General features: G+C 50.4%; 2 protein-coding genes across 7 annotated transcripts in view; both read left to right on the forward strand.

The window, feature by feature from the left end:
- The window catches only part of MIER2 (MIER family member 2), a 41,038-nt gene extending 31,743 nt beyond the window's left edge, over positions 1-9,295 (forward strand). For 3 of the 6 annotated variants that reach the window (XM_027859972.1, XM_027859752.1, XM_027859901.1), the window contains 7 exons: positions 1,502-1,653; positions 2,748-2,829; positions 2,914-3,008; positions 5,611-5,735; positions 6,019-6,155; positions 6,861-7,299; positions 7,666-9,295. In XM_027859972.1, coding sequence (XP_027715773.1) covers positions 1,502-1,653; positions 2,748-2,829; positions 2,914-3,008; positions 5,611-5,735; positions 6,019-6,155; positions 6,861-7,299; positions 7,666-7,687 — 1,052 coding nt within the window. In that variant the 3' untranslated portion in view covers positions 7,688-9,295. Of the gene's footprint in view, positions 1-1,501; positions 1,654-2,747; positions 2,830-2,913; positions 3,009-5,610; positions 5,736-6,018; positions 6,156-6,485; positions 6,557-6,860; positions 7,300-7,665 lie in introns of those variants that run through there. The other 3 variants (XM_027860058.1, XM_027859820.1, XM_027860129.1) reach the window with 3 other exon arrangements.
- A 3,359-nt stretch (positions 9,296-12,654) lies between these two features.
- On the forward strand, positions 12,655-24,136 carry PLPP2 (phospholipid phosphatase 2). Its single transcript, XM_027860246.1, has 6 exons — positions 12,655-12,754; positions 16,716-16,867; positions 17,384-17,661; positions 18,340-18,397; positions 18,561-18,737; positions 18,954-24,136. The coding sequence occupies exons 1-6, from the start codon at positions 12,703-12,705 to the stop codon at positions 19,095-19,097; spliced, it is 861 nt and encodes a 286-aa protein (XP_027716047.1). The 5' UTR covers positions 12,655-12,702; the 3' UTR covers positions 19,098-24,136.
- The last annotated feature ends 530 nt before the right edge of the window (positions 24,137-24,666 follow it).

Consider the following 24,666-nt stretch of genomic DNA (forward strand, 5'->3'; position numbering starts at 1 on the left):
CTGGCCCCCGCTGAGCCCCAGATCAGCTCTCCAATATCAAGGATTATCTCCCTCAAGAAGGACCCGGAGGACACGGCATATGAAGATTGGTTAGGGATATTTCACCAAGAAAAGATAAAATGTAGAGGTTACATCAAATAGCTAAAGGGTTGTTTTGTGAAAGAGGTAAATAGACTTGACTTGTTTAGCTCCAAAGGCAAGAACTAGGAGTAATGGGGGGAAGCTACAAAGAGGCCATATAAGCTTGATGTCAGGGAAAACTTCCTAACAATTAGAGATCCAAACCTCGAACATCCCTGCTCAAGAGGTAGTGCATTTCCCTTCACTGGAAGCCTTTAAACAAACATTGGTTGACTACCAGGCTTGGATTAAGTTAGATAGCTTCTGAGATCCTGTTCATCTCTATGATTTCTGAGAGGAGTCTCTTCCCTCTGCTTTGGCCTAAACTCACCCTGTAAGCTTGGCTTCTGAAAGCTTCACTTGTTCTCCCTTTCTGGGCTATTTCAGGTATAAAGGCCACAAAAGAATGTGAGCTTTCAGTTGGAGTTAGGGTTCCAGAGATCTGAAAATAGACTAACTCCCATAGTCCCTTCTCCCACCAAGTTGATTTCAGTCAGACCTTCCTAGAGATAGTGACAACTCTGGCTTTGGAAGTAGTGAGATGCCCTGTATGAGGATTAGGGTCATCCATCTGCCTGCCAGCATGAGATTGCAGGAGATCAGCAGGGGCCATCTCTCCCAGAAACTAAGAGTTGGCTGGCAGGATACGGGTTCCAGAGAGGTGACTCACTTCTTCCCCTTCCAGCAGGGCCTGGCAGAGCCTGGGCAGATGAACTTAAAAGGAAACACTGAGAGCAGAATGTGGACACTGGGTTCTGGTTTGGTTTACTGAGTTTTCCTATCTTCTTTCCACCGTGTACCTCCTCCCCAGTTCTCAGCATCTCTTCATAAGAGTACATCTTAATATCTGATGGCACTTCACCCTCCTTACCTCCTATTTCCTATCCTGCTCTCATTGAATAAAGTAGATAGACCCTTCCAGATCTCTCTTTTCCAGCATGGGAAGCCATTCTAAGCATCTGGACCGACAGGAACAAAAGCATGATGGTAGTTAAATCCAGGGTGTGTTCAGTGTGCTTGGTAGATAGGGCAGCATTTGAGTTGCCTGGAGTGTAGTGCACATGCGGCTGGAAAGGGAGGAAGGTATCAGGCTGGTGATGCCTTGAAGGTCTGGTGAGATGTGTAGTAAGCCATGGGAGACGTTTGGCGTAGCCTGGGAATATGAAGTATCAAAAAGATCTCTGCTGAATAATGCTAGAAACACTTAGAAGTGGTGCTGGGGGTTGTAGGAAGAAAATTATCTGAAGCTTTCCAGCATGATGCCCTTGCAGACTAAGGTCTTGTTATACCCCTTCACCCCTGCACCCTTGTCCTGTATAGGGCTGATTGGGGAAGAGTTGTCATCTTGTCAACGTGTCCCTTCCCTTTATTCTCTCCTCAGTCTATGAGAAAGAAGACCAGCTGCTGTGGGATCCCAATGTCCTTCCTGAAGGGGAAATAGAAGAGTTTCTGTACCGGGCAGTGAACCGGCAGTGGGATGAGATGGCCACCTCTCAGATCCCTGTTGGGGTAACTGTGAAAGACAATGAGCAGGTGAGCCTGAGGGGGAGGAAGGGTCATCTGAGCCTGGTGTAGAGTGAGGCGGCATGTGCTTGGAGGCAGGGAGCCTGGATTTGAATCCGGGCTCTTTTCTGTAGTGACCCAAGGAAATTCATGGTCTTTTGGGGCTTCAGTTTCCCTGTCTTTAAAGTGAGGAAATTGGACTAGATTCCTCTCAGCTCTAGAGCCTGTGATCTTAAGAATTAAGTTTTATCTGTCTCAATTTACTTAGTTAGGAGTAAATAAGTAGAGAACTAATAGGACAGACTTTAAATGTGAACCAGTTCACAGGCTCAATGACTTTCTGGATGTGTGATACATAGTGAGTTATAGGAAGGTTGGTGTGTGGGGGGCCTCTCTCTATCCTGCCCTTTGGCATCACAAAAGGCAGCTGAGGCTTTCCCCAAACCACACCACTCTACTGACAGAGCCAGCATTGCAGCCTGAAGGTGCACAAAGCCTGACCCTGTGGTGTATTGCTGATGACCTTGCGCTTTTGAATACTAAGGTTCTGAGTCTGAGCCGAAAGAGAGGCTTTGATGGTACCTGGAGCAGAGGGTTTGCATCTCTGTCTCTATTACAAGTCAAAGAAACGTTGCCTAGATTCTCTTCTGACCTACATCCTAACTGTATGGCTAGATTTTCTTCCAGTCTTTGGACTTCAGTTTCCTTTTGTGTAGAGTGAAGCAGGAGAGGGGTATTCCAGCTGGTTTATGGGGTCCTTTCTAGTGTTGGATTCTGTAATTCCTTTTGGTACCTAACTGGAGGTACTTTAGAATACCTGGGGCCCAGCCACACAGCTGTACCTCGGTCACGACTAATAATGAAGTAAGCAGGCACCAGACCAGAGCCTAGGCCCTGCCTATTAGGGTCAGCTCTATAATCTGTACCTGCCAAGATTTTCTCCCTGGCCACCAAAGGTGAGGCAGAAGCCAGGCCCCTGCAACCACATGACTCCATTCCCAGGCTCCTTGTGGCCGTAGCTCCAGGGATTTGTCATCAAGGGTGGTAACTTGGTTGTCTTCAACTTGGGGTTCTATAGGTGTGGGATGTGGGGGACTCAGCCATGGCCTCTCTGCTGTCTCCAGGCCCTGTATGAGCTGGTGAAATGCAACTTCAATGTGGAAGAGGCACTTCGGAGACTTCGGTTCAACGTGAAAGTGATCCGAGGTGAGAGGGCCTCCCTGTGGCTACCTGACCTGCTCGGTGCCTTTGAGCCCCACCTCACAGAATACTCTCTTTTTTTTATCATAGATGAACTTTGTGCATGGAGTGATGAAGAATGTAGGAATTTTGAGCACGGCTTCAGGGTCCATGGGAAAAATTTCCACCTGATACAGGCGAACAAGGTACAGAGCCCATAGTTTGGAATTTCACAAACATTTCTTAAGCTCCTGCTCTCTGCTGGACACAGATGAAAACAACACAGTCCCAACCCTGAGAGGGATTTACAGTCTAGTGAAAAAAAGCAACACACACATGACTATGGCTTGAATCAGGGTATGAGGAAAGCAAGGGGAAAGTTCATCGTAAGCTCAGGGAGTCAAGGAAGACTTCATAGTGGACGTGGCACCTGAGCTGAGCCGTGGAAGAAAATGAGGATTCCAAAAGCAGAGATGTGGGGTTAATGTGTTGTGAGTTTGGGGAGATGGCCTGTGGCACAGAGAATGGAGGTGGCATGTTGAGTTCAGGGAATAACCAATTGGTTGGAATACAGAATACATGAAGGTGTATAACGTCAAATCAGGCTAGAAAGGTCAGTTGGAACCTTGAGTGCTCTAGGAGAACAATGACTGTCAGTGCTTCAGGCAGCTCTGAGACAAGGCATCTTCACCTTCTGTATCTGGACCCCTTTGGCAGTCAGTCTGCTGAAAACTATGGATCCTTTCTCAGAAAAATGCTTTTAAATACATAAAATGCCAGGATGACAAAGGAAACTATATGGAAATCATTCTTTTAAAAAGTGTTAAATTGATAGAGTTCAGGTTAAAAACTGCTGATTATTTGAAGAGCTTCAGGGGGGAGCCGGCCTCAGCCCCCGATAGCTGGAGTGGCTGCCTCAGCCTGGAGTTCTGAGACTTCAGTTCAGTCCTGCCCCCAACTTTGGTCTTTACATCAGCTATCGTTTGTACTGCTTCCCTTCCCATCCATCCCCTGGAATAAAGAGTTGTTAAAACACGAAGGATGAAAAAGTTCAACAGAACTAATCAGCATATTGAAAAGGTGGTGACATACAGTGGAAACAGAGTGGCACAGTGTGAGGAAGACTTCTTATATTTCTTTGGTCCTTCTAATTTTGTAGCATTCAAGTTTGATTGTTTCTTTATTATTTCTGTTCTGTTTACATTTGCATATTGTTTTTTCCTGGTTCTGCTTACTTTACTTTGCATCCTTTTCATATTTCTTTGTATCTGTGATACTCTGCATTTCCCACAGCGCAATAACATTCCATTCCATTAATGTACCATAATTTGTTTAGACCATCATCTGTCAGTGGGCGCCCACTTTGTTTCTAGTTCTTGTTACCATGTAAGATGTTGCTGTTAATATTTTGGCCCTTTCTCTTTGCCATTGCTTCCTGGTATAAATGGCTAAGAGTGGAACCCCGGGGCCATCCCTCTCTTAGGAGAAGTCCAAGTTGCTTTTCCTGGGACATTTTAAATTAAGTTTGGTTTACACAGAATTTTCCAAGAATCCTTCAGGTGCCTAAAGGCAGGCTTTTCCTTCTCCCAAAGAAAAAGTTAGCTATGTATGGTCACATGCTATTATTCCCTTAAGGGCTGCAGATACTGAACTTGGAGATGTTGTGAAATTATTTAGTTAGTCTAATGTATCCCTCCACTTCGTTGTTCATTGTGGTACTTGAAGCTGTGGAAATAACATGCAAGATCATCCTCATTCCTGATCAGAAAAGCTAGGAAATCAATTCAACTCCTGTGAATTTCTTTATTCTTCCTTTTCCCCAGATCAGAGTAGGAGGAATCCTTCCTTTTTCAGGCCTTCTCTCTCACTTCTTCCTTTCCACAGTCCCAGAGTCAAAGGTTAGACAACCCTAGCAGTAGCAGAAATGTAGAGGGCTTTGCCCTGAGACCCAACAACCACTAGCTTTTTCTATATGCACCTTCCAGGGACCTGTCAAATTGGATGGGAGAAAGGTAGCAGACCTTAAAGATGAATAAATCTGTGTCCTTGGCCAATATCATCAGCACCTAATGGTGGATGACAGTGGGAAATAGAAATCAGTTTGTCCTAGTGAATGCCACAGTTGGGTCACAAGGTGAATGTAGAAACAGGGTAAGTGAATGCATAGGAAGTCAAGGGCGGAGTCCAAGCTGTCAGGTCAAACCTAAGGAGACAGACAAGGGACACAGTCCAAGTTAGAGTAGGGAGGAAGGACAGCAGAACGTCCAACTCTGTAAGCATGTACAGGGAATGTTAGAGACGGGGCAGAGACTGTCAGTGGCACTAATAGCTAAAGTGCTTCCAGAAAGGGGCATTCAGTTAGGTGTGAGAGGGAGAGAACCATGTCATACATAGTCTGGTTAAAGGAACTGAGAATGTTTAACCTAGAGAAGAGAATGGTGGGGGGGATTGGGGGGAACAGTGTGTGACGTCATCACTAGCTTCAAAGTATTTGAAGGGCCATTGGGTAAAAGAGAGACTAGACTTGTTCTCCTTCCCCCCCCACCTCCACCCCGCAAAAGGGCAGGATTGGCATCACTGAGTGGAAATTACAGAGGCAGATTGAGGCTTCATGTGAGAAAATACTTCCTAGTAATTAGAGCTGTCCCAAAGTGAAATCAAAGAACTATCTTGGGAGGGAGATAGTGAGAGTCTCCTAACTGAAAGGTTGAATGATCCACTTGGGGTGGGGGTGGGGGGATTGCTTGGTTAGGTATGGGTTGGATTGGCAGGGTCTTCAAGCTCTTGGATTCTGTGGTTTCACCCCAGGTGCGCACACGGTCAGTGGGTGAGTGCGTGGAATACTACTATATGTGGAAGAAGTCTGATCGTTATGATTACTTCACCCAGCAAACCCGCTTCGGCCGGAAGAAGTACGTCCAGCCCGGAGCCACGTGCGTGAAAAGCTTCTCACGATACCATCAGTAACGTCATGAAGGCCCCTGGGAACCGCTGGTGCTGGGCTCCTGGTTGGAGTTTCCCCAGCTCTGACCCCTTTCCCAAGCAGTGGCAGTGGCAGGGGAGGGATAGAGCTTCCCATGGGCAGCTCCTCAGGCCTTCCCTTCCCAGAAGGGGCTCTCTGGGAACAGGGTGAGGGAGGACGAGGTGAAAGACTACCATCTTGCCTTCAGGTTAGGTGCTAGCCTGTGCCCTCATGGTGCCCTCTTTGTTCCACAGGGACTTTGCAGACAACGACTTAGACAGCGGAGAGGTAGAAGGCGCTGGCCGCTCACGGAGCTCCCCACCCGTCCCCTCTGCCACTGACTGCCTGGACTCAACCTTCCACCAGGACCACTTGGCGATGGAGAGCACAGGTAGCTCCCAATGGGGAGTGGAGACAGTGGAATGGAAGGAGACCTACCCTTGGGGACAGAAGACCCAGGTTCTCATCCCAGCTCTGCTGCTTACTAGCAACATTGGATAAAGTGCCCTGAGTGTGGGAGGGAACCTGACCTCAGGGCCTGCGCCCTACCCCAGGACAGACCCTGTAGGAGAGGGCCAGGCCAAGCCAGGACTGGGGTAGGCAGTGTGCAGCTCCTTGCTGCTTTCATCAGTAAAACTGTCTTCTCTTTCCCTACCAACCCCATTTAAACCTCACTGCCTAATTCTGTCCACTTAGACTCTTCTCTTTCACCTCTCCTCAGTCTGCATTACTATGGGTACATTTGAGAAGGCGATACTTGATTTGCTGCCTCCTGTCCAAGGCCAAGATCTGGTCAGTGGCAGAGCCGGAACTAGAACCTAGGTGTCCCGACTTCTAGCCCTGGGCTCTTTCCTCTCTGCAGTGCTGCTCCTCTGGAAATGTGCCAGTGAGAGAGAAAATAGAATGGGCTGCCTTGTGAGGTAGTGAGCTCCCCATCACTCAAAGTGTTTAAGTCTGGTTGCACCTGGGAATCATTGCCTCAGTATTGGGAATTAAGTCTTAGGGGAGGGAGGGTGTCAGGGGTGTCCTAAGAGGAGTGTCTAAGTGGAATTGCCTCCCTTTTGCCCAATCTCTCTTTCCCTCTCCCTTCCCCCAGAGCCTCTCAGTGTGGAGAGTGCAGCCTGCAGCCTGGGCAGCCTGAGTGAGTCTGGCCAGTGCAGCACACCCTCAGAGGCCAACTGCTCCTTGGACCCAGCTGAGGAGCACTCCGGCATCCCTCTGCCCCAACAGTCCCTTACGCCAGCTAACGTAGGCTTCTATCCACTGCCAGCCGCAGACAAGGCAGAGCTGGACCCAGCCCCTGCTGAGCGGCTCGCAGTGGATTTGGCTTTGCCTGCGGCACTCCCTGGAGAGGAGCTGCCTCTCATCTCTAGCCACGTGGATTTGGACAGAGACCCAGAGGAAGCTGTGGCCCCTGCCCAGGTGGCTCTGTCGGTCACAGATTTTGGACTCCTTGGCATCGGGGATGTAAATCCTTTCCTGGCTGCCCACCCTGCCTGCCCAGCCCCCGTGCTGCACCCTGAGCCCTTGTCACAGTAAGCATCCCTTGCTCCAAAGCCCCCAGACAAGGCTCTCTCCTTCCCCAACCTCCTCACGGTCAAATCCATTCTCCATTTACCTAGTACATGGAAAGGGGAGGTGTGGGGCAAGAAGCCAGCAGGGCCCAGGATAGAGTTCAGAGGCCCACCTTGGTCTCCTAGAGCTATAACCTGAGTGGAAGGAGGGCTGGCCAGCTGGCTAGTATGTGGGTGTCAGGAGGACTGCCCCTGCCACGTAGGCAGTTGTGGCCTGAATACCCAGGCCCCACAAATGGGAGGAGAGTCAGCATCTCTTTTTGGCAGGTGGGTGGGGGTGGTTCCTACTAAAATGAAAATAATTCTCTTTCTCTTCTCTTCTGACAGCTGTAACGTGATGACCTGTTGATTTGTTAATCTGAGGGCAGGTGTGTGCACCGAGACTCCTCTCTGTTAACGCGTCACTGTTTTCAGACTGTAGGGCTCTGGCTGACAACTTCTCTTCCCCCTTCTGCCCATGCCAGGCCTGTCCTGCTATTGCCTCTGTCAGAGTCCCCCTACCCCTACTTCCATCCTGCTCCTCCCAGGCCTTGCTTGGTCAGCTCCTCCATTTTGGAAGGTGGAACTAAGGGGACGAGGAGCTCTGGGCCTCCTGGGCCCTTGATGACTGACCTTCCCAGACACAGCCACATAAAAGGGTTGGGGCAGAGAAGGTTCTCTGAAACAGTGCTTGGCAGGGTCCCGAGCCCTCTCAGCTCAACTTGAAACCTGGTAGCAACTCCCAGGGCAGAGTAGAGTGGGTGCTGGAGGGCATCCTGTAGGGAGCAGGAAGGAGGAGGACCTAGGCCTCCCAACCCCTCCCTGGACTTCCGTTGCTGGCAGCGGACATGATGGCCTCTTGGACCACTCCACCACTGTAAGGATGAGCTTTCTGGGAGGGGTCTGCTGAGACTGCCAGCCTAGCCCAGAAAAGGGACCCCCCAGGACCTTCAGAAAAGGTCACGGTCACTCCCCTCAATGGGGAGGGGGAAGGCGGGCTTTGGGGGTGAGTGGGACCTGGCCCAGCCCCTTCCACCAGCAATCTCCCCCAGCCTGATGGCAGCTCCTGACTTTGTCAGCATCGAGGCTTGGGCAAAGGGAAAGACTTTCCCTTCCGGAGAAGGACCTCCCTAGGGGCATGTGGAGAGAGGACAGCAGGATGGCCAGCTGCTGCTCATGGTGCCAAATAACGTGGGGGGGCAAGGGTGGGGCAGGGGCCGGACTCGGAGCCATATACCTCTTGACTGTGTTTGGGCCCTTAGTGACTCCTGTCAGCTCCCTTCCACTTCAGGTCAAGCAGCACTTTACACTCACTCCCTGCTCTTCCCACCACCCTTGTGTCACAGTGGCCACCGGCCCTGGTCAGATGACCTCACCTCCCAGGCCCACTGCCTCCTTTGCTCCAGAGGGCCCAACAGGCCCAAAGACCCCAGTTCTCCACTCTGTGTGAAATGGAGGGAGAGAAGGCCCTCTTCTGGCTTGGCCCTGGCCAAGCTGCAGGGGTGGAGGCCTCATGGGAGTGTCCAGCCTCTTGGCTTGCATAAAGCAAGCAGCAGCCACAGCTCGATTTCAGAATCGCTGAGGGCTCTTGGGAAGGAGGCAACCTCCTCCCCCGGCAATATAGAGAGGGCACTTGTCCTTGCCTGTGTTCCCTCCAAGCCTTGATTTTGTTTTCTGCAGAATGGCTGGAGGGCTTTGTTCTTTTTTTTCCTCTTTTCTCCCCCTGCCCCTCCTTTCCCGTTTATTTATATTTCTGTTGTTTACAAATCTGTGGGCTCCTGAAGGTTAGGCAGGGGCCATGGCTTCTTCTGCCCCCCCTACCCCTGCAAGGTCCATATGTCATGAAGCACATTTGGTTTCCCGCCCTGAGCTGTTCCTGAGGGCCAGACTCAGACTCTCCCCTAAGGACCACACTGTGAAGTGAAAACTGCCTTCAATAGCCCTCGCCGTTATTTATTAAATTTGATTTGAAGTCAAAGACGTTTCCTTCTAGTGTTACTGGGGAAGCCTTGCTGCCTTAGAAAGTGCTGACAGCCCATGCCTTAGCTGTTGTTTGAGCTAAGGTCCTCAATGGAATCAATGGCTGATTCCATTGAGGTGGGCATCAATGAGGGCCTGTGAGTTCAACACTTGGGTTCCATGACTCCAGATAGTCCTGGGTTGGGGTCTAGCAAGCCTGGGGCTTGTCCGCCAACGTAGTTTTCTCATTGATAATTTCGGGGAAGTGTGTGGATAGATAAATTGTTCCTGCCCCATTTTGGAGAAAATCACAGGTGTAGTTTGTAATCTGGGTCCACAAGAGGTTATGTTTCCTAAAGTAACCCTTTGCCATCTGTGAGGATAAGCAGCTACCAAATCTTTTTGCAAGTTATTCCATTAAAAATTAGAAAAAAGCCAAGAAACAATGGGTGTGACTGAGAACAGGGCCAATTAGACAAGCGTTTATTACCAACTGATAGTTTCTGCTTGCTGGGACCAGTAAAGGGAGGGGGAACAGTTCTTGCTGGGACAGTTCTGCTCTATTTCAGGGACCTGGTCCTGGCCCAAAGTAGAAATGTCTTCACATCTCTGACGTTTAGTGGTTCCAAGGTTCTTCAGGGATCAGGGGTTCTAGAATACTTGAGTATCCCGCCAGGCAGCTATGGTTGTATAGGCAACATGGACCAACTTCTGTCACCACCAATGGAATCTGACCCAGAATATGGGTATTTTTAGGCACATTCCACATCATTTCAAATCTTTGGATGTTTTAAATTGAGTTTGATTTACACAATTTCTCAGTTGTACAAGAGCCTGTTTTTCTATATGCAGGATGAGTGCAACCCTCTGGAGATCCATGCAGATAAAATTTATCCAGGGCCCCTTCCTCTGGTTTTAGGAGACTCCTATTGGAAGGAATCTATCTGTTCTGGTGGAAACTAAATTGGTCCATCTCCTGTGTGACAAGTCTCCACCCTACATTCTCCAGAATGAAAATAGGTCAGCAAGCCTTTGGGTCTGTAAATTGAAGGGTTATTTAGCTAATTAATCCTCTAACCACTTACTTAACACCACTACCCCCACCGTGAATGAGGAAAAAATTAGCTTATAACTACATCTTATATTCCAAAGGAAAGTCCCTTCTTAAAGGGAAGAGGAAGTCGACTGAATCAATAAGTTTGAGCCTTCCCTGTGCTAGAGATGTTTCCCTGTTGGGATCCATGACTCCATTCTCCCCATTATAAAATGGAGGTGGAAAAAACGCAACCAAGTTTCTATTCCAAAGGTTGTCATTTATAAAAAGCAGGGAACCCTTAGCTACTGAGACAGCTTACAAGAGCATTCAGAGGTTAGGCAGGTAACTTAGGGAACTCCTTGTAAAGAGGTGTCTAGTCTAAAGGATCTGAGGACTGCATCTAGTGGAGATGAAGGTTATGGTGGTGCCTGGGATTGTTATGAGAGGCAGATGAAATGAAAGAACCGGAGGCATGTGGAAATTCTTTCTCCAACCTAGAAACACAGCCCTCTTCCACTCGTTCAGTCTGCTCCCCTATCGAACTCCCCAATGTAGTCCAAACCCAGTGATTTATAGGTGAGAAAATTGAGGCCCAGGGAATTGAGGAGACGGTGAGCTAAGGTCACTGGGATAGTAGGTGGCAGGGCCAAGATTTGAATCCAGGTTCTCTGACTTCAGGTTTTAGTCCTCTCTCTACTATGCAATGTTGCCTCTCCGTCAGAGCCCTGGGTTGGGAATTGGGAAGATCTATGTGTGAACAGGTCCCTTTGGTTTTCAGTCTCCCCACCCCCATCTTAATGGACTAGTGTTGGACTAACCCAATTTTTAAGGTTCTTTAAATGATTTTGAGGCTCCAGAAGAGTCCTCCATTCCCAGCCTTCTTTCCTGGTCTCAGTAACAGACTAATTAACCCTGAGGGTCCATGAATGAAAAGATCTTTGTTCCAGAGCTATTCAAAACCTCGAGTGTGGGAGAGTGGATTGCTGTCATCTAGATGGAGTAGGGACCTGGATTTTGGATCCCTCAGAACCAAAGGTCAGAACTAGATGGAACTTTAGAACAATTCAACAAGCTAGTTATTAAGTACTTACTAGTTGCAAAATACTAGATTCTGGCTATATAGAAATTAAAAAGAAATCTTTACCCTCAAGGAGCTTGCTGGGGATGATACAGTATGTACATGAGAAATAGGATTCAAGGTACGATGCGTTTCTTAAGGACAAAGGCCCCAACAATGTTCTTCAAAAAAACTGGAGAAGGAAGAGAACGCTTTCTGCTGAGGGAAGAGGGGGAGGAAGTAATGGAAAAGTCTTTATGGAAGTGGTTCCAGAAGTGAACCTTTCAGAATTAATTGGAGAAAGGAGTGACTGAAGGCAGGAAAGCACTTTAACAAATATTATATGCTATGATTATCCCAATTTTACAGTTGAGGAAACTGAGATTAGCAGAAGTTAACGTGACCTGCTGCAAGGTTGCACACAGTTAAGTGTCTGAGGCAGGATTGGAACCTGGCTCTTCCTAACGCCAGGCCCCAGGGTTGTATCTACTGCTTCACCCAACTACCTCTGATTTGAGAAGTGAGTTCAAAGTTACTCTTAGGTTCCAAAATTCCTCCTCTGTTTCTTCTATGAACAAAGGGAAATCGGATTGGGGGCGGGGGGGGGCGAGGGATGACGTCAGATTTGAAGGGACTTGGGCTATGAAAGAATTTGCAGATGGTAAAACAGGCTAGAGGGGAGAAGGGGCTTGCTCAGGAAAACTGGCCAAAATGACCTCTAAATTAAGAGGCAATGGCATAAAAGCCTTGGACGTTTTCAGGAGACTCGGGTCCTTAGTCCCGGCTCTGCCACTAGTACTCCCCATGACCCTGGAGATGTCTGGGTGTCGGTTTCCCCATCTCCAAAACGCAGGGAAGGGAAGGGAACAAGCATTTATACAGCGCCTACAACGCGCCAGGTACTGAGCCAGTCGCGTGACGAAACACTGTCTCATTTATGAGATAGGAGATAGCTGGACGGGGCGGACCTCCGGGGGCGCTTCATAAGGTTGGCTTCCCGGGAACCTGCTTCTTCCTTCTCACCTCGTTTCTTCCTCCTCCTTCTGCCTCCGGGGGCGGGACGGGGCCAGAGTCCAGCCTCCCCGCCTGCTCCACGCCTCTCGGGCGCCCGCCCCATCCCAGCTCCGCTGCCATGTGACCCTGCTCCCTTTCCCTCTCCTCCCCTTGGCCCAGCCTGGCTAGCGTCCCTACCTCCCTCGTTCTACGCAGCTCCGGCCCCCGGCCGAGGAGCCGGAGCCCCCGCCCCGTCAGCGTCCACCTCCCAGGGCAGCGGAGGCGGGTCTCAGCTGCGCTCGGAGTCAGCCGTCCGGGGCCCGGCTGGGACGGGCCGGGCATGGAGAGGAGCAGGGTGTTCGTGGTGCTCGACGTGGTGTGCCTTGTGGTCGGTAAGCCGGGCGTTCCAGCGCCAACCCTTCCTCCTATTACCGGACCCCATCCCCATCCAATTGTGCCCCTCGCCCATCTTCAAGTTGTGCAGGACCCAGCCATCTGAAGGAAATGGAAGAAAGGGCCTTCCTACTTGGACGTCAGTACCAAAAAAGGTGCTCCAAGGGCCCAGATCTGGAAAGGCTGGAGCTGGGGAGCTTAAAGCAACGCCCCCACCCCCGACCCCGCTCCGAGAGTCTGAGGAACGATTCCCCTTTGTAGAAGACCTCTTGGTCGGGGTAGAGTGGAGGGAGAGGGAGGGGAACTACCTCTGGAGCAAACTACATTGTAACCCCAGCTTTGCGCTTGACTCCATGACTTAGGGTTGAGCGCTTGACCCGCTTTCTCTGAGCCTCAGTTTCCCCATCTGTAAAATGAAAGGATTGGATTGCACTGTGTCTTTACAGCTATTATAATCCATAGTTCTATGAGTAAACTCCCACCTATAAAGGGGAATTCCTTCAGAAGAGGAGGAAGTTAGCCCCTCTTCCAACCAGGGTAGGTTGTGCCAGCCCCCCTTCCTCTTGTTTCCCTCCCTGGGGCAATGAATCATAGCAGGCGGGGAGCCCTGATCTGAGAGAGCTCTGTCTGACCAAAGCCTGGCCAGTCCCTGTAGGGAAGGGAGACCTTAGGACTGAACCGGGCAGGGTTGAGATCCCTTGCCCACACACAGCACACACCCAGGACATCGAGCGGGTTGAATGAATGAAATTTCGGGGTCTGGACCTCAAGGTCCTCCCTTCTATACTCATCTAACTTCCGAATTTGGAGGATTACTTTGGGGACTTTTTCTGACCCATCCCTAATCGCAGTCTTAGAAGACTTCATAACATAGAATGTCAGCGCTAAAATGGAGATCGTATAGCCAGCATTTTTGTTCCACTGACAGGAAACCCAGAATTTTAGAGACTTGCCCAAGGTCACACAGGCAGTTAAGCCCAGGACTCCTGATTCCCAGGTCAGGGCTCTGTGGCCTTTTTTGCCAATTCCCAACAAATCTGAACCATCTATCCCCCGTGCACCTGCGCACTGAGACAGACCACAGTCAGTCGAGCTGGCCTAACCTCCTTCCTGGGTTCCTGGTCTGGCCCAGTCCTGCTAGCCTCAGAAATCGCTCCTCTAGGGAGACATAATTGTTGATCGTGTGTGTGGGAGGCTTAGGGGACAGGTATGGGTTAATCAAAGCTCTGAGTGGCTGGGGGAGGGAAGGGGGCAATCTGAGCTGGGACCCTGGCCCCTGCCTATCCCAAACCAGTCTGACTGGTTGGTTTTCCTGGAAGGGGGGTGCTGCTGCTGACAGCCTGAGGGCCCCCTCCAATCCCCTCCCCCAGGGCCCAGACAAAGGACGAGTGTTTACTGTGGGGCAGAAAGACAATAGCCTGGGAGGCTTGGAGCTGTGGGAGCCTGGGCTAAAGGTAGCCCTTTAATGGGGCCTGGGGGAGGGGAATCTGCCAGACCTGGGCTGTCTGGAGCTAATCCCTAATCCATCCCTAATGAGGAGAAGAGAAGGGAGCCGTGGCCCCCTGGATCATGTTAATACCCCCGCTGTTGTATCTCCTTCCCCTGGGGCCCTGCTAGGGGCCACTGCTTCCTTTCCGTAAAATATGAAAGGGAGGGAGAGTTGCATTAGTCTATCTGGTCCAGTAAACCTTTTCCTGCTCTGACATTACCTGGTTCCCCAGAGACAAACATAGAATACTAGACCCTCATTTTTATGGAGGAGAAAAGTGGGATCCAGAGAGGGAGGACGACCTTCCCTTTCGACCCTGTTGTGGATCTGTTCCCCAGCCTTCACAGTAGATCCTTTTTCCCTTACTTCAAACCTGTGAAGTCTGAGAGCCAGCACTTTACCTATGACCCCAGAGGAAAGGGAGGCTGAGGCCTGTGCTTGGGTGAGGCTGTTCCGGTGGGCCCTGCCCTGTCCCACACCTGAAACCAGCAGGGAATGTGCCACCTCTTGGGTTGAGGGCAAAGGGTAGGCAGGGTGCTTCTGGGCATGAGCAGCTAGTGCCGGGAGGGTGAGGGCAGGAAGAACTCTGGGTCAGAAATGAGGAGACCTGGATTCCAGTTTTCCCTTTTACCATTGACTTAATCACCTGTGGCAGGTTCCAATCCTCTCTGGGCCTGATCTGTAAAATGAGAGAGGGTTGGACTCTGTGATCTCTTAAGGGACACCCTCCCCCCAGCTCAGACATTGTGGTTTTTTTGTTTTTTTGTTTTTTTGGCAATTGGGGTTAAGTGACTTGCCCAGGGTCACACAGCTAGTAAGTGTCATTCTGTGGCTTAAGGACCCTCCTGGCTCTGACATTCTGTGTTCTAAGGACTCTGACATTGTATGTTCTAAGGGACCTCCCAGTGTTCTAAAGCCTTCCCAGCTCTGACACTGTTCTGAGGACCCTCCGAGCCCTGACTTATTATTATTTGTCCTTTGTTGTCAAAGAGGACATCAGGAAGATGATGCCACAACTCGAAAGTGAATTGGATTTAAGTGAGGCAGGGCTGTGCAAAGTCACCAGCCTCAGTATTTCCTTCAGAGCCATCTGGGTCCAGTGACAAGATATAGATCAGAACTACTAGAGAAGGCCCTAGATGCATGGGAGACCCCTGGCCTTTTTAAGCTAAGGTCTTTCCCAAGTCTCAGTTTGTCTGAGGCAAAGTCCATTCTTTGATTAAGGCTAAAAAAGGTAAAAAGAGGCAAAGAATGGCCTCTTGTACCTAGTAAAAAAAAAATCTGGGAGGGGAAGACCCCCAGGGTTTCTGGCCAAAACAGAAACGATTGCTATTTATGCTCACTCTGAGCCATCAGGATCCAGATAATGACCATGTGAGGCTTGGTCTGGGACATGATGTTGGCCAATCCTTGAGAGCCAGAGTGATTTGGGTTTATGGCATGGTCCATAAAAAAGAAATCTAGCCCATGAACCCCAAGATAGCTTGCTAGGTTTCAGTGATCAAAATTTGTATTCCTTTGGGCAGAGCACCCGCAAATAAGGGTATGACTCCCTGTGTGGACAGAGGGAGAGACGAAGGGAAGGAAGGAGGAGCTGCTTTGCCCAACTGGAACTGGTCAGTTGGGTCCCCAGAGGGACAGCTACAACTCCTCACGGGTTGTTGTTTGTCCTTCATTCTGGAAGAGAACCATACATCAGGGAGGTGATGCCATGACATTCAAGTGATTGGATTACAGTGAGGCAGGGCTGTGCAAAGTCACCAGCCTCACTTTGTCCTCCAGAGGCATCTGGGTCCAGGGGCCAGATACAGATTAGGATGACTGGAGGTGTCCGCCTCCCCCTCCAAGCTCTGTCATTCTGTGTTCTGAGGACCCTCCCAGCTCTGACATCCTGTGTTCTAAGGGCCCTCTCAGCCCTGACACTGTGTTCTAAGGGCCCTTCCAGCCCTGACACTCTGTGTTCTAAGGGCCTTCCCAACTCTGACATCCTGTGTTCGAAGGGCCCTCCCAACTCTGACATTCAGTGTTCTAAGGACCCTCCCAGCTCTAACATCCTGTGTTTTAAGGGCCCTCCCAGCCCTGACATCCTGTGTTCTAGGGGCTCTCCCAACCCTGACATCCTGTGTTCTAAGGGCCCTCCCAGCCCTGACACTCTTGTGTTCTAAGGGCCCTCCCAACTCTGACATTCAGTGTTCTAAGGACCCTCCCAGCTCTAACATCCTGTGTTTTAAGGGCCCTCCCAGCCCTGACACTCTCTGTTCTAAGAGCCCTCCCAGCCCTACCATCCTGTGTTCTAAGAGTCCTCCCAGCCCTGACACTCCGTGATCTAAGGGCCCTCCCAACTCTGACATTCAGTGTTCTAAGGGCCCTCCCAGCTCTAACATCCTGTGTTCTAAGGGCTCTCCCAGCCCTGACACTGTGTTCTAAGGGCCCTCACAGTAGTGATGTTGTTCTGTGTTCTTTATTCTAAGCTTCTTTGCCCTTTATCATCCTGACGCTGGTGAACTCTCCGTACAAGAGAGGCTTCTATTGCAGCGATGACACCATTCGATACCCGTACCGCCCTGACACCATCACCCATGGCCTCCTGGCTGGTGTTACCATCACTGTCAGCGTCATCATTGTAAGGATGCTGTGCCCTCTGGGAGCAGCCAGTCTGAAAGGGAAGCTGGCCCAGAGTGGGGGTTGGTGGGACAGTAGGAGAGGGGAGTCTTTTTCTCTGATGAGAGCTGATACTGCCCTTTCTGAGCCAGGAATTCCACCACCTAGAGTTGGGGATATATTTAGGGGCAGCTGGCAAAAGGTGCCCAGCTTATGGTATAGGCAGAAGAAGGGAACAGCAGGGGGGAGCGGGAGAGACCAGTGCTAGATACTGCTAAGCACTGGGGATAGAAAGAAAGTAAAAAACAGGCCCTGCCTTCAGTCTGACGGAGGAGACGGTGTGGGAATAGTTAGGAACAAGTACATGGCCAGTCACATAGCTAGTGACTGTTTGAGGCTGAATTTGAACCCTGTCCTTCCCAGGCCCTTCCTGAGCTGTCATGTGCCTAGAAAGATAAATCCCTTTTGTCGTGTCTGCCTCTCTCCTGGGTCCTGGCTGAGCCCTGTCTGTGCCCTCTAACCAGCTTCCACTTGGCAGGTCTCATCTGGTGAGGCCTACCTCGTCTACACAGAGCGTCTCTACTCCCGATCAGACTTCAACAACTATGTGGCTGCCCTCTACAAGGTCTTGGGCACCTACCTCTTTGGGGCAAGTGTGAGCCAGTCTTTGACTGATCTAGCCAAGTACATGATTGGCCGCCTTCGCCCCAACTTCCTGGCGGTCTGTGACCCAGACTGGTCTCGGGTCAACTGCTCTGGCTATGTCCAGCCTGAGGCTGTGTGCCGGGGAAGCCCTGCAAATGTCACTGAGTCCAGGTAAGCAAGGGGGCCAGGGCCCACAGGGCACACTGCCCAAGAGATGCGTTTCCTCCATTGAGACCTGACTTGCCTAAGGCAGAAAGAATGAAACTCTGTTCTAAGGGCCTTCCTAGCTCTGACACCCTGTGTCCTAAGGGCCCTCCCAGCTCTGATACCCTGTGTCCTAAGGGCCCTCCTGGCTCTGACATCCTGGGTTCTAAGGGCCCTCCCGGCTCTGACACCCTGGGTTCTAAGGGCCCTCCCGGCTCTGACACCCTGTGTTTTAAGGGCCCTCCCAGCTCTGATATTCTCTGTTCTAAGGGCCCTCCCAGCTCTGACACCCTGTGTCCTAAGGGCCCTTCCAGCTCTGACACCCTGTGTTCTAAGGGCCCTCCCAGCTCTGACATCCTGTGTCCTAAGGGCCCTCCCAGCTCTGACACCCTGTGTTCTAAGGGCCCTCCCAGCTCTGACATCCTGGGTTCTAAGGGCCCTCCCAGCTCTGACATCCTGGGTTCTAAGGGCCCTCCCAGCTCTGACATCCTGGGTTCTAAGGGCCCTCCCAGCTCTGATGTTCTGTATCCTAAGATCTCATCAAGTGCATCTTTTTGAGGGCTGGGGGGAGTGGTGGGAGGGGTCAGCCTTGGCAGGGAGGGGAGACTGTTGACCCTCTAGGACATGCTTTTGCTCCTACCCTAGGTTGTCCTTCTATTCTGGCCACTCCTCCTTTGGCATGTACTGCATGGTCTTCCTTGTGGTGAGTGAGCCCTGATGGGCACTCCAGGATTCCTGAGTCTCCCAGTTAGACCAGCAGCAGAAGGGTGGGGAGGAAGGGGAGAAGGGAGGGAGGATGAGGTGGGAGAGGGCAGAGAGGGCCTTCCCCCAGTCCAGTCCCGTGAATGCTTCAATCTCCTCTGCAGTTGTATGTGCAGGCCCGTCTCTGCTGGCGGTGGGCACGGCTCCTGAGACCCACTGTCCAGTTCTTCTTGGTGGCCTTTGCCCTCTACGTGGGATATACTCGAGTGGCTGACTACAAGCACCATTGGAGTGACGTGCTGACCGGTCTCCTGCAGGGGGCACTCGTCGCTGGGCTTACGGTAGGGACCACATCCACCCCCCGGGGCTATCCCTGGGCTCCCCCGTCTTTGGGGTTTTCCAGCCCTTCTGTTCTCCTGTCTGCCTCTCCTGCCTCTTTCCCCTTCTCTCCCAACAACCTTTGCTTTTCTGGCTCCTGGTGCTTTGCACACAGTAAATTAAATTCTTTTTCATTAACTCATTCATTCAGTCCTCTCACCGGCCTGTTCCCCTTTCAGGTACGATATATCTCGGACTTCTTCAAGGTTCGCCCCCCTCAGCCCAGCCCAAATGAGGAGTCGGAGCGGAAGCCCAGCCTAGCGCTGGCCCTGACCCTCACTGAGGGCGACCGAAATCATTTCAGCTATGTGGGAGCCTCCTGAGCTGCCCCCCACCCCTCCCTCTCCTCCTGGATGGACATCCCCTGACCCTGGTCCTGGCCCAGCGCTCCCCAGCCTGGGCCAGACTGGTCCTCTTTGTTTCATGTCCCTGGGCTTGGTCCTTCCAGTCAGGGGGAGGCTGCTTTAGGGAACCGTGGATGGGGGGGGTCTTGTCCCCCATTTCCCATTTGGGACTGTAGGAGCTAAAGGAAGATCCTGCAATGGAGGCAGGAAGCCAGGCTAGCGTCCTCTGTCTCTAGAAATGCCAGCATCCTCCACTTTTCTGGAGAGGAGCTGGGGGTGGGGTCTGTATCTTTGCTGTTTTTGTAATGTAATTTACATTGGAGTTTTTATTGAATTAGAACAACTCTGGGGGGAATGGGGGACTGGTTCCTCTTCCTCAGTCCTGGGCTGGCCTCTGAAAGTTGGGGAAAGAGGACGGAATGGTTCCTATGCTCTCATTCTAGTCCTGTTCCTTTTGCCCCACCTCATTCTGAAGACTTTGGATTCAGCAGCTTCCCAGAAACTGGGGAAGGATTTGGCTGGAAGTTCCCATTGCTGCCTTCTCAAAGCCCAGGGAGGGCAGCCCGAGGGAGAAGGAAAGCCTTGGCCTTGGAGTCCCCTCTGTCCCCTAGCCTGCCCTTTGGTGATTCAGCCCAGGAGGACCCCCAGGAGGAATAGCTGCTACCCTGGACTGCCCTAAAATTCTTACCCAGTTTGGAAGGGCAGAGAGAATGTCTGAGCTGGAAGAGAACTTAAGAGATCATCTAGTTGAACCCCTTTGTAGATGGGAAACTGAGGCCCAGGAAGAGGCAGGGACCTTTGGGAGGTCACCAAATGAGTCATTGTGTTGGATACAGAACAGGAATTCCTAGTCTCCCCAGATCCTAGCCCAGGGCATCCATCCTCTCTAACCTGCTCAGCTGGAGAGCACCCCTCCTCCTATGCCTTCTCATAGACTATTTCAGGATTCTTTCTGCTTGGAAAGTTAGGCTTCCCTGACCCTGAGCCTTAGGCCTGGAGCTGGAGGAACCTGTCTGGGCTCTTCAGAGTAATGGGGGAGGGGACAATGTGAGCATCCTGGCCCCCTGCCCCATCCTTGGGCTCTTGGGGCTAGGAATCAAGGCCAGAATAAGCTTTCGAGCCTGGTGATTTGGGGAGGGGCACTCATGCACTGGCAGTTCCCCCCTTTCTAACCAGGTCCACCTGTCTCTGGATGGGCGTAAGTGCATGGGGCTGTGGAAAAATTCTGTGCTGGCATCCTGGAGATTCCATACTTGGGCCACTAATGTGGAAAATCTCCTTACCCATTCTTCAACCCATTTCCCCATTTATGAACTCAGGCCCAGAGGAGATGGTCTACAAGGCCCTTGAAAAAGACCTAGATTTGGAGGACCCAGGTTCCAGCTCTGCTGGGTGACCTTAGGCAAGTAATTCTTTAGGTTCAGTTTCCAGTAGGATTCTGTGATTACCACTTCAGCCAAGCAACTGTCTCTTACAAGGGTATATCAAGCATGTCCGCCGTGCTCCTGGGATCAGGAGAGGAAGGGGAGGGGAGAGGGGGACAGCAGGAAGAAAAGGAGCCAATTATACCCAGAGTCTGGAAGACCTGAGTTTAAATCTGACCTCAGATGTTTACAAGCTGTGTGACCCTGGGCAAGGCAGTTCACCTCTGCCTCAGTTTCCTTATCTGTAAAATGGAGATCTTAAGAGCACCTATCTTCTGGGATTATGGGAGGATACGTTAATATTGTAGAACGCTTTGCAAACTTGGAAGTACAAACTATGATTGTGGAAGGAGGGTCTGTTATTTGGAACCAAGATCAAAAGGTCCACGCCCCCCTCCACTCTGTCAATCTAGCTTGAAAGCTTCCCTGTCTGAATTGTTCCTGAGGCTTTGGTACTATTTCCAGGAGGCCCCTGGTAAGTGGCACAATTGTTTCTGGTAGGCGAACATTTCTGTTCTCACACATTAACCTTTATCAGGCACCCAGAGCCCTGGAGCTAGAAAATGGCTTTGATTGTACTGGAGAGGGGAGGTGGGGCTGGGTTGCTTTGTACATCCTGGGGGTAGCTTAAGGACAAGGGGAGAAGTAACAAAGAGACTTAATTGGCAGCAAAGACCAACCTGACTTAGAATCCTAGCCTGTCACAGCCAGGAGGAACCTCAGAATGGGAGATATCAGAGAAGGGAAGTCACTTGCCTAGGATCACTCAGCAAATCAGAAGCATGGCCAGTACTAAGTACCAGCTTCCTCTTTCCCAGCCCCAGGCTCTTAAAAATGCCTCTGAAGCTGCAGATTGAGGTCTGAAGGAAAGATCAGAGGGGCTTTCCTGGTCCAAAAGCAGGGCCATACCTCATTTGACACCTATACTATATACTATAGGCCAGCCAATCTAGCCTTCTTGCTGTTACCTGTATAACACACAACCCCACTCACCTAGCCCAGGTGAACTGTGTCCTCAGATACTGAAAGAACTGGCCAGAAGGGATTGTTCAGCTATTGTCTGTAATATTTGAACAAGACAACGTTGTGAGGAGAAATGCAAATGTCCCAATTTTCAAAAATGGGAAAGAGCCTTCAAGCTATAGGCCAGTGAACTTGACTTTGAGTCCTAGGGAGATTCTGAAATGGATAGTAAATAGATGGTTAGTGAATATCTGAGCCTAAAGGGCTTCGTCAAATATAGCTCATGTCAAAATAACCTTCTTTCCTTTTTTGGACAAAGTATCTTAAGTTGGTCAGTGAGGGAATTCCATAGAAATGATTTACCCAGATTTTGGCAGACAGTTTGATAAAGTCCCAAGTACAGTTCTTTTGTAGTAGATGGAGAGATGTGGACCAGATGACCACATAATTAGAGTCAAAATTGGTTGTTATGATTTATCATCGACCTGACCAGAGGTGCCCAGTAGAGTGAGTGCCTCAGGGATCCATGCTTGGTCATGTGCCTACAACGTCTTTATTAATGATGGTTAAAAGTGTTGGTGGCCTGTTCATCAAATTTTCAGTTGACAAAAGACAGGAAGGGTAGCAGCTAACCCATTGGTTGAAGGCACGGGGCCCAGAGCTAATTCAATGAAATTAATTAGGGATGAATGTAATGTCTTATATTTGGGTTCAAAAAGTCAATTTCCCAACCATGGGACCGTGGAGACGTTACACAAAAGGTCTGAAAAAAACCTCCAGAAGGTTTTAGTGGATTACAAATGTAACGAGTCAGCAATGGGATATGGCAGCTAAAAGAAAGCTTTTTCGATCCTGGGCTACATTGAGAAGGCATAGTTTTCAGGAATAAGGTGATAATAGCCCCTCTGTACTCTGCATTAGAGCACATGTGGAGTGCCATGTTCAGTTTTAGGCACTTCGGTTTAAAAATAGTGATAAGCTGAAGAGTTGTCTAGAGAAAGGCAACCAGGGTAGTGAAGGGCCTGGAGCCCATATTCCATGAGCATGACTTTGAAGCAATTGAGGATGGAGAGAGGACAGTGACCATTGAAGGCCTGTCTTGTGGAAGAGAGATTAGATTTGGAACCAGGAGCTACGTGGATGGTGTGAAAAAGCAGATTGAAGCAAAGTGTTGGGAAGACCTTCCTAATACATGGAGCCGTACCAAAGTAGAGTGGGCTGCCCCTGGCTGGAGGGCTTTAAGTAGAGACTGGCTGGTTCCTTTCCAGGTGGGTTATAGTGGGGATTCCTTTTGGATGTGGATTGGACTATTCCACCTCAAACTTCAATGCCAACAAAGGCTGACCCAGATTCCCCAGAATGAATGACCTCCTCCCTTAAGAGTCTTTGATGGCGCCCATGATTTGGCTGGCCTTTCTCTACCAGTCTGCATCTTCTCCATGGCTTAGTCTTAGAGGATTACCTGGGTGAGTGTCTGAGAGTTTAAGTGACTTGACCAGGGTCTCGCCATCAGGTATGTGTTGGAGGCAGTTCTTGAACCCAGGTCTTACTGAACCTCTATCTGTTTCCTTAACTGTAAAATAGGGATAATAATTCCACCTACATCTTCCCAGGGTGGTTGTGAGGACAGAATGAAATAATTATTGTAAAGTGCTTAGAGCTCTATAAATCAGCTGTTCTGAATATGCTTTTGTATGTAATTCTCTGTGGAATACAAGCTCTTTGTGGAAAAGGATTTTCTTTTTTTCTTATCTGTGTTTGCTTTTGAGTTTTCAGCACCTAGACAGCGACTGACACACAGTAGGCACCTAAATGCTTGTCACTGGGTTGGGAGAAAGGAGGCCCATTGACCAGGGAAGAAAGTGTTAACCTGCCCCCTGCTAGGGAAGAGAGGTATTTGAACTGAGGGGCCGGCAGAACAGGGACTGGGGCCCCTGGATGTCTGAGACTGATCCCAGCTCCAGGCTGTGGTCCCTCAGCCTGGGGTTCCTAGGAGTCCTCCATCATCCCAACCCATTAGATGATGGGGATGGTCCTTGCCAGAGGTAGAGCATGTTTGCTGGACAGCCACAGAGCCAGGAGGGGGCAGCAAAAGCCCAGATTTCCCATCCTCGGGAGTGTGGGCAGGGCAGGGCCAGCCGGGCAGGGCTGGGCCAAGCCGGGAGCTGCCTCTTAGCTCAGCCTTCCGCTTCCTGTACTTACAAACAATCCTGAGGGATTGCCTAAAACCGGCTCTGGGCAGTCCTCAATCATGTGATATTGCCTCGCCCCAAGTGGGAGGCCCATGGGCACCCCAAGCCCCTGCTCTTGGCGTCAGAGCCCACCTCCTCCAGCAGGTCCCCTCAGATTATCTGTTTATCTGCCCCCTCCCCATAACACATAATGTTAGCTCTTTCCCTGCTCCATGGCAACATCTCTGTCTAGGATAGGGGGCTGGCCTCGGGGTTCAGCTGCATTTCCCCCAAAAGTGGAAGCCTCCCAAGGTCAGGGCTCTGTCTTCCCCCCATAGAGGGGGCTTCCCAAAGGCAAGGGAGTAGGGAACGAACACTGCTCTCTGATTCCCTTTCCCAGCTCTGTGACTAGATTCTCAGTGCCCCAATTTCCTCGCTTGTATAATAGTGCTAATGGTGCTAACACACATTAATAACCACTCCCAGAGTAAGGACTTTGTAGAACTAAGCTGTAGGATTCAAGATTGAGAGCTGGAAGACCATCAAGTTCTCATTTTATCGATGCTGAAAGTGAGGCATACATGGGTCAAGTGACTAGCCCAGGGTCACACAGCTGACCCACTCCCCAAAGCCTTCCTTTCTAGAAGGCTGGGACCTGAACTTTCTATCAGAAGCTCTGCTTGGTTTGGACTCTAAGGAACATCAGGGCCTCAGTCCAGGTCCCTTTCCTCTTCCTTAGACTGTAAACTCCTTGAGGGCAAAGACTGTCTTTTTCTTTATTTGTATGCTCAGTGCCTGGCTCATAGTAGGCTCTTAAAGAATGTTTATTGAATTGAAAAAAAAAATAGTATTTAAGGGTGGGATTTGAACCCAGGCCTTCCTAACTCCAAATCCAGCATCCTATCAAATACACCACACTTGCCTCTTGAAACAATGTTCTTTGCATGGGGAAATCAAAGCCTGTTTTGTCTTAGAGCTGAAGGAGAATTG

Source organism: Vombatus ursinus, unplaced genomic scaffold (genome assembly GCF_900497805.2).
Source record: "Vombatus ursinus unplaced genomic scaffold, bare-nosed wombat genome assembly UNPS02000546.1, whole genome shotgun sequence".
Lineage (NCBI taxonomy): Eukaryota > Metazoa > Chordata > Mammalia > Diprotodontia > Vombatidae > Vombatus > Vombatus ursinus.

Bases quoted from the DNA above. Each gene is read 5' to 3' on its own strand.
- PLPP2 (XM_027860246.1), top strand. From the start codon at position 12,703: ATGGAGAGGAGCAGGGTGTTCGTGGTGCTCGACGTGGTGTGCCTTGTG. The intron at 12,755-16,715 runs GTAAGCCGGGCG...CTTTATTCTAAG, and splicing joins CGTGGTGTGCCTTGTGGTCG to CTTCTTTGCCCTTTATCATC. The intron at 18,738-18,953 runs GTAGGGACCACA...TTCCCCTTTCAG, and splicing joins CACTCGTCGCTGGGCTTACG to GTACGATATATCTCGGACTT.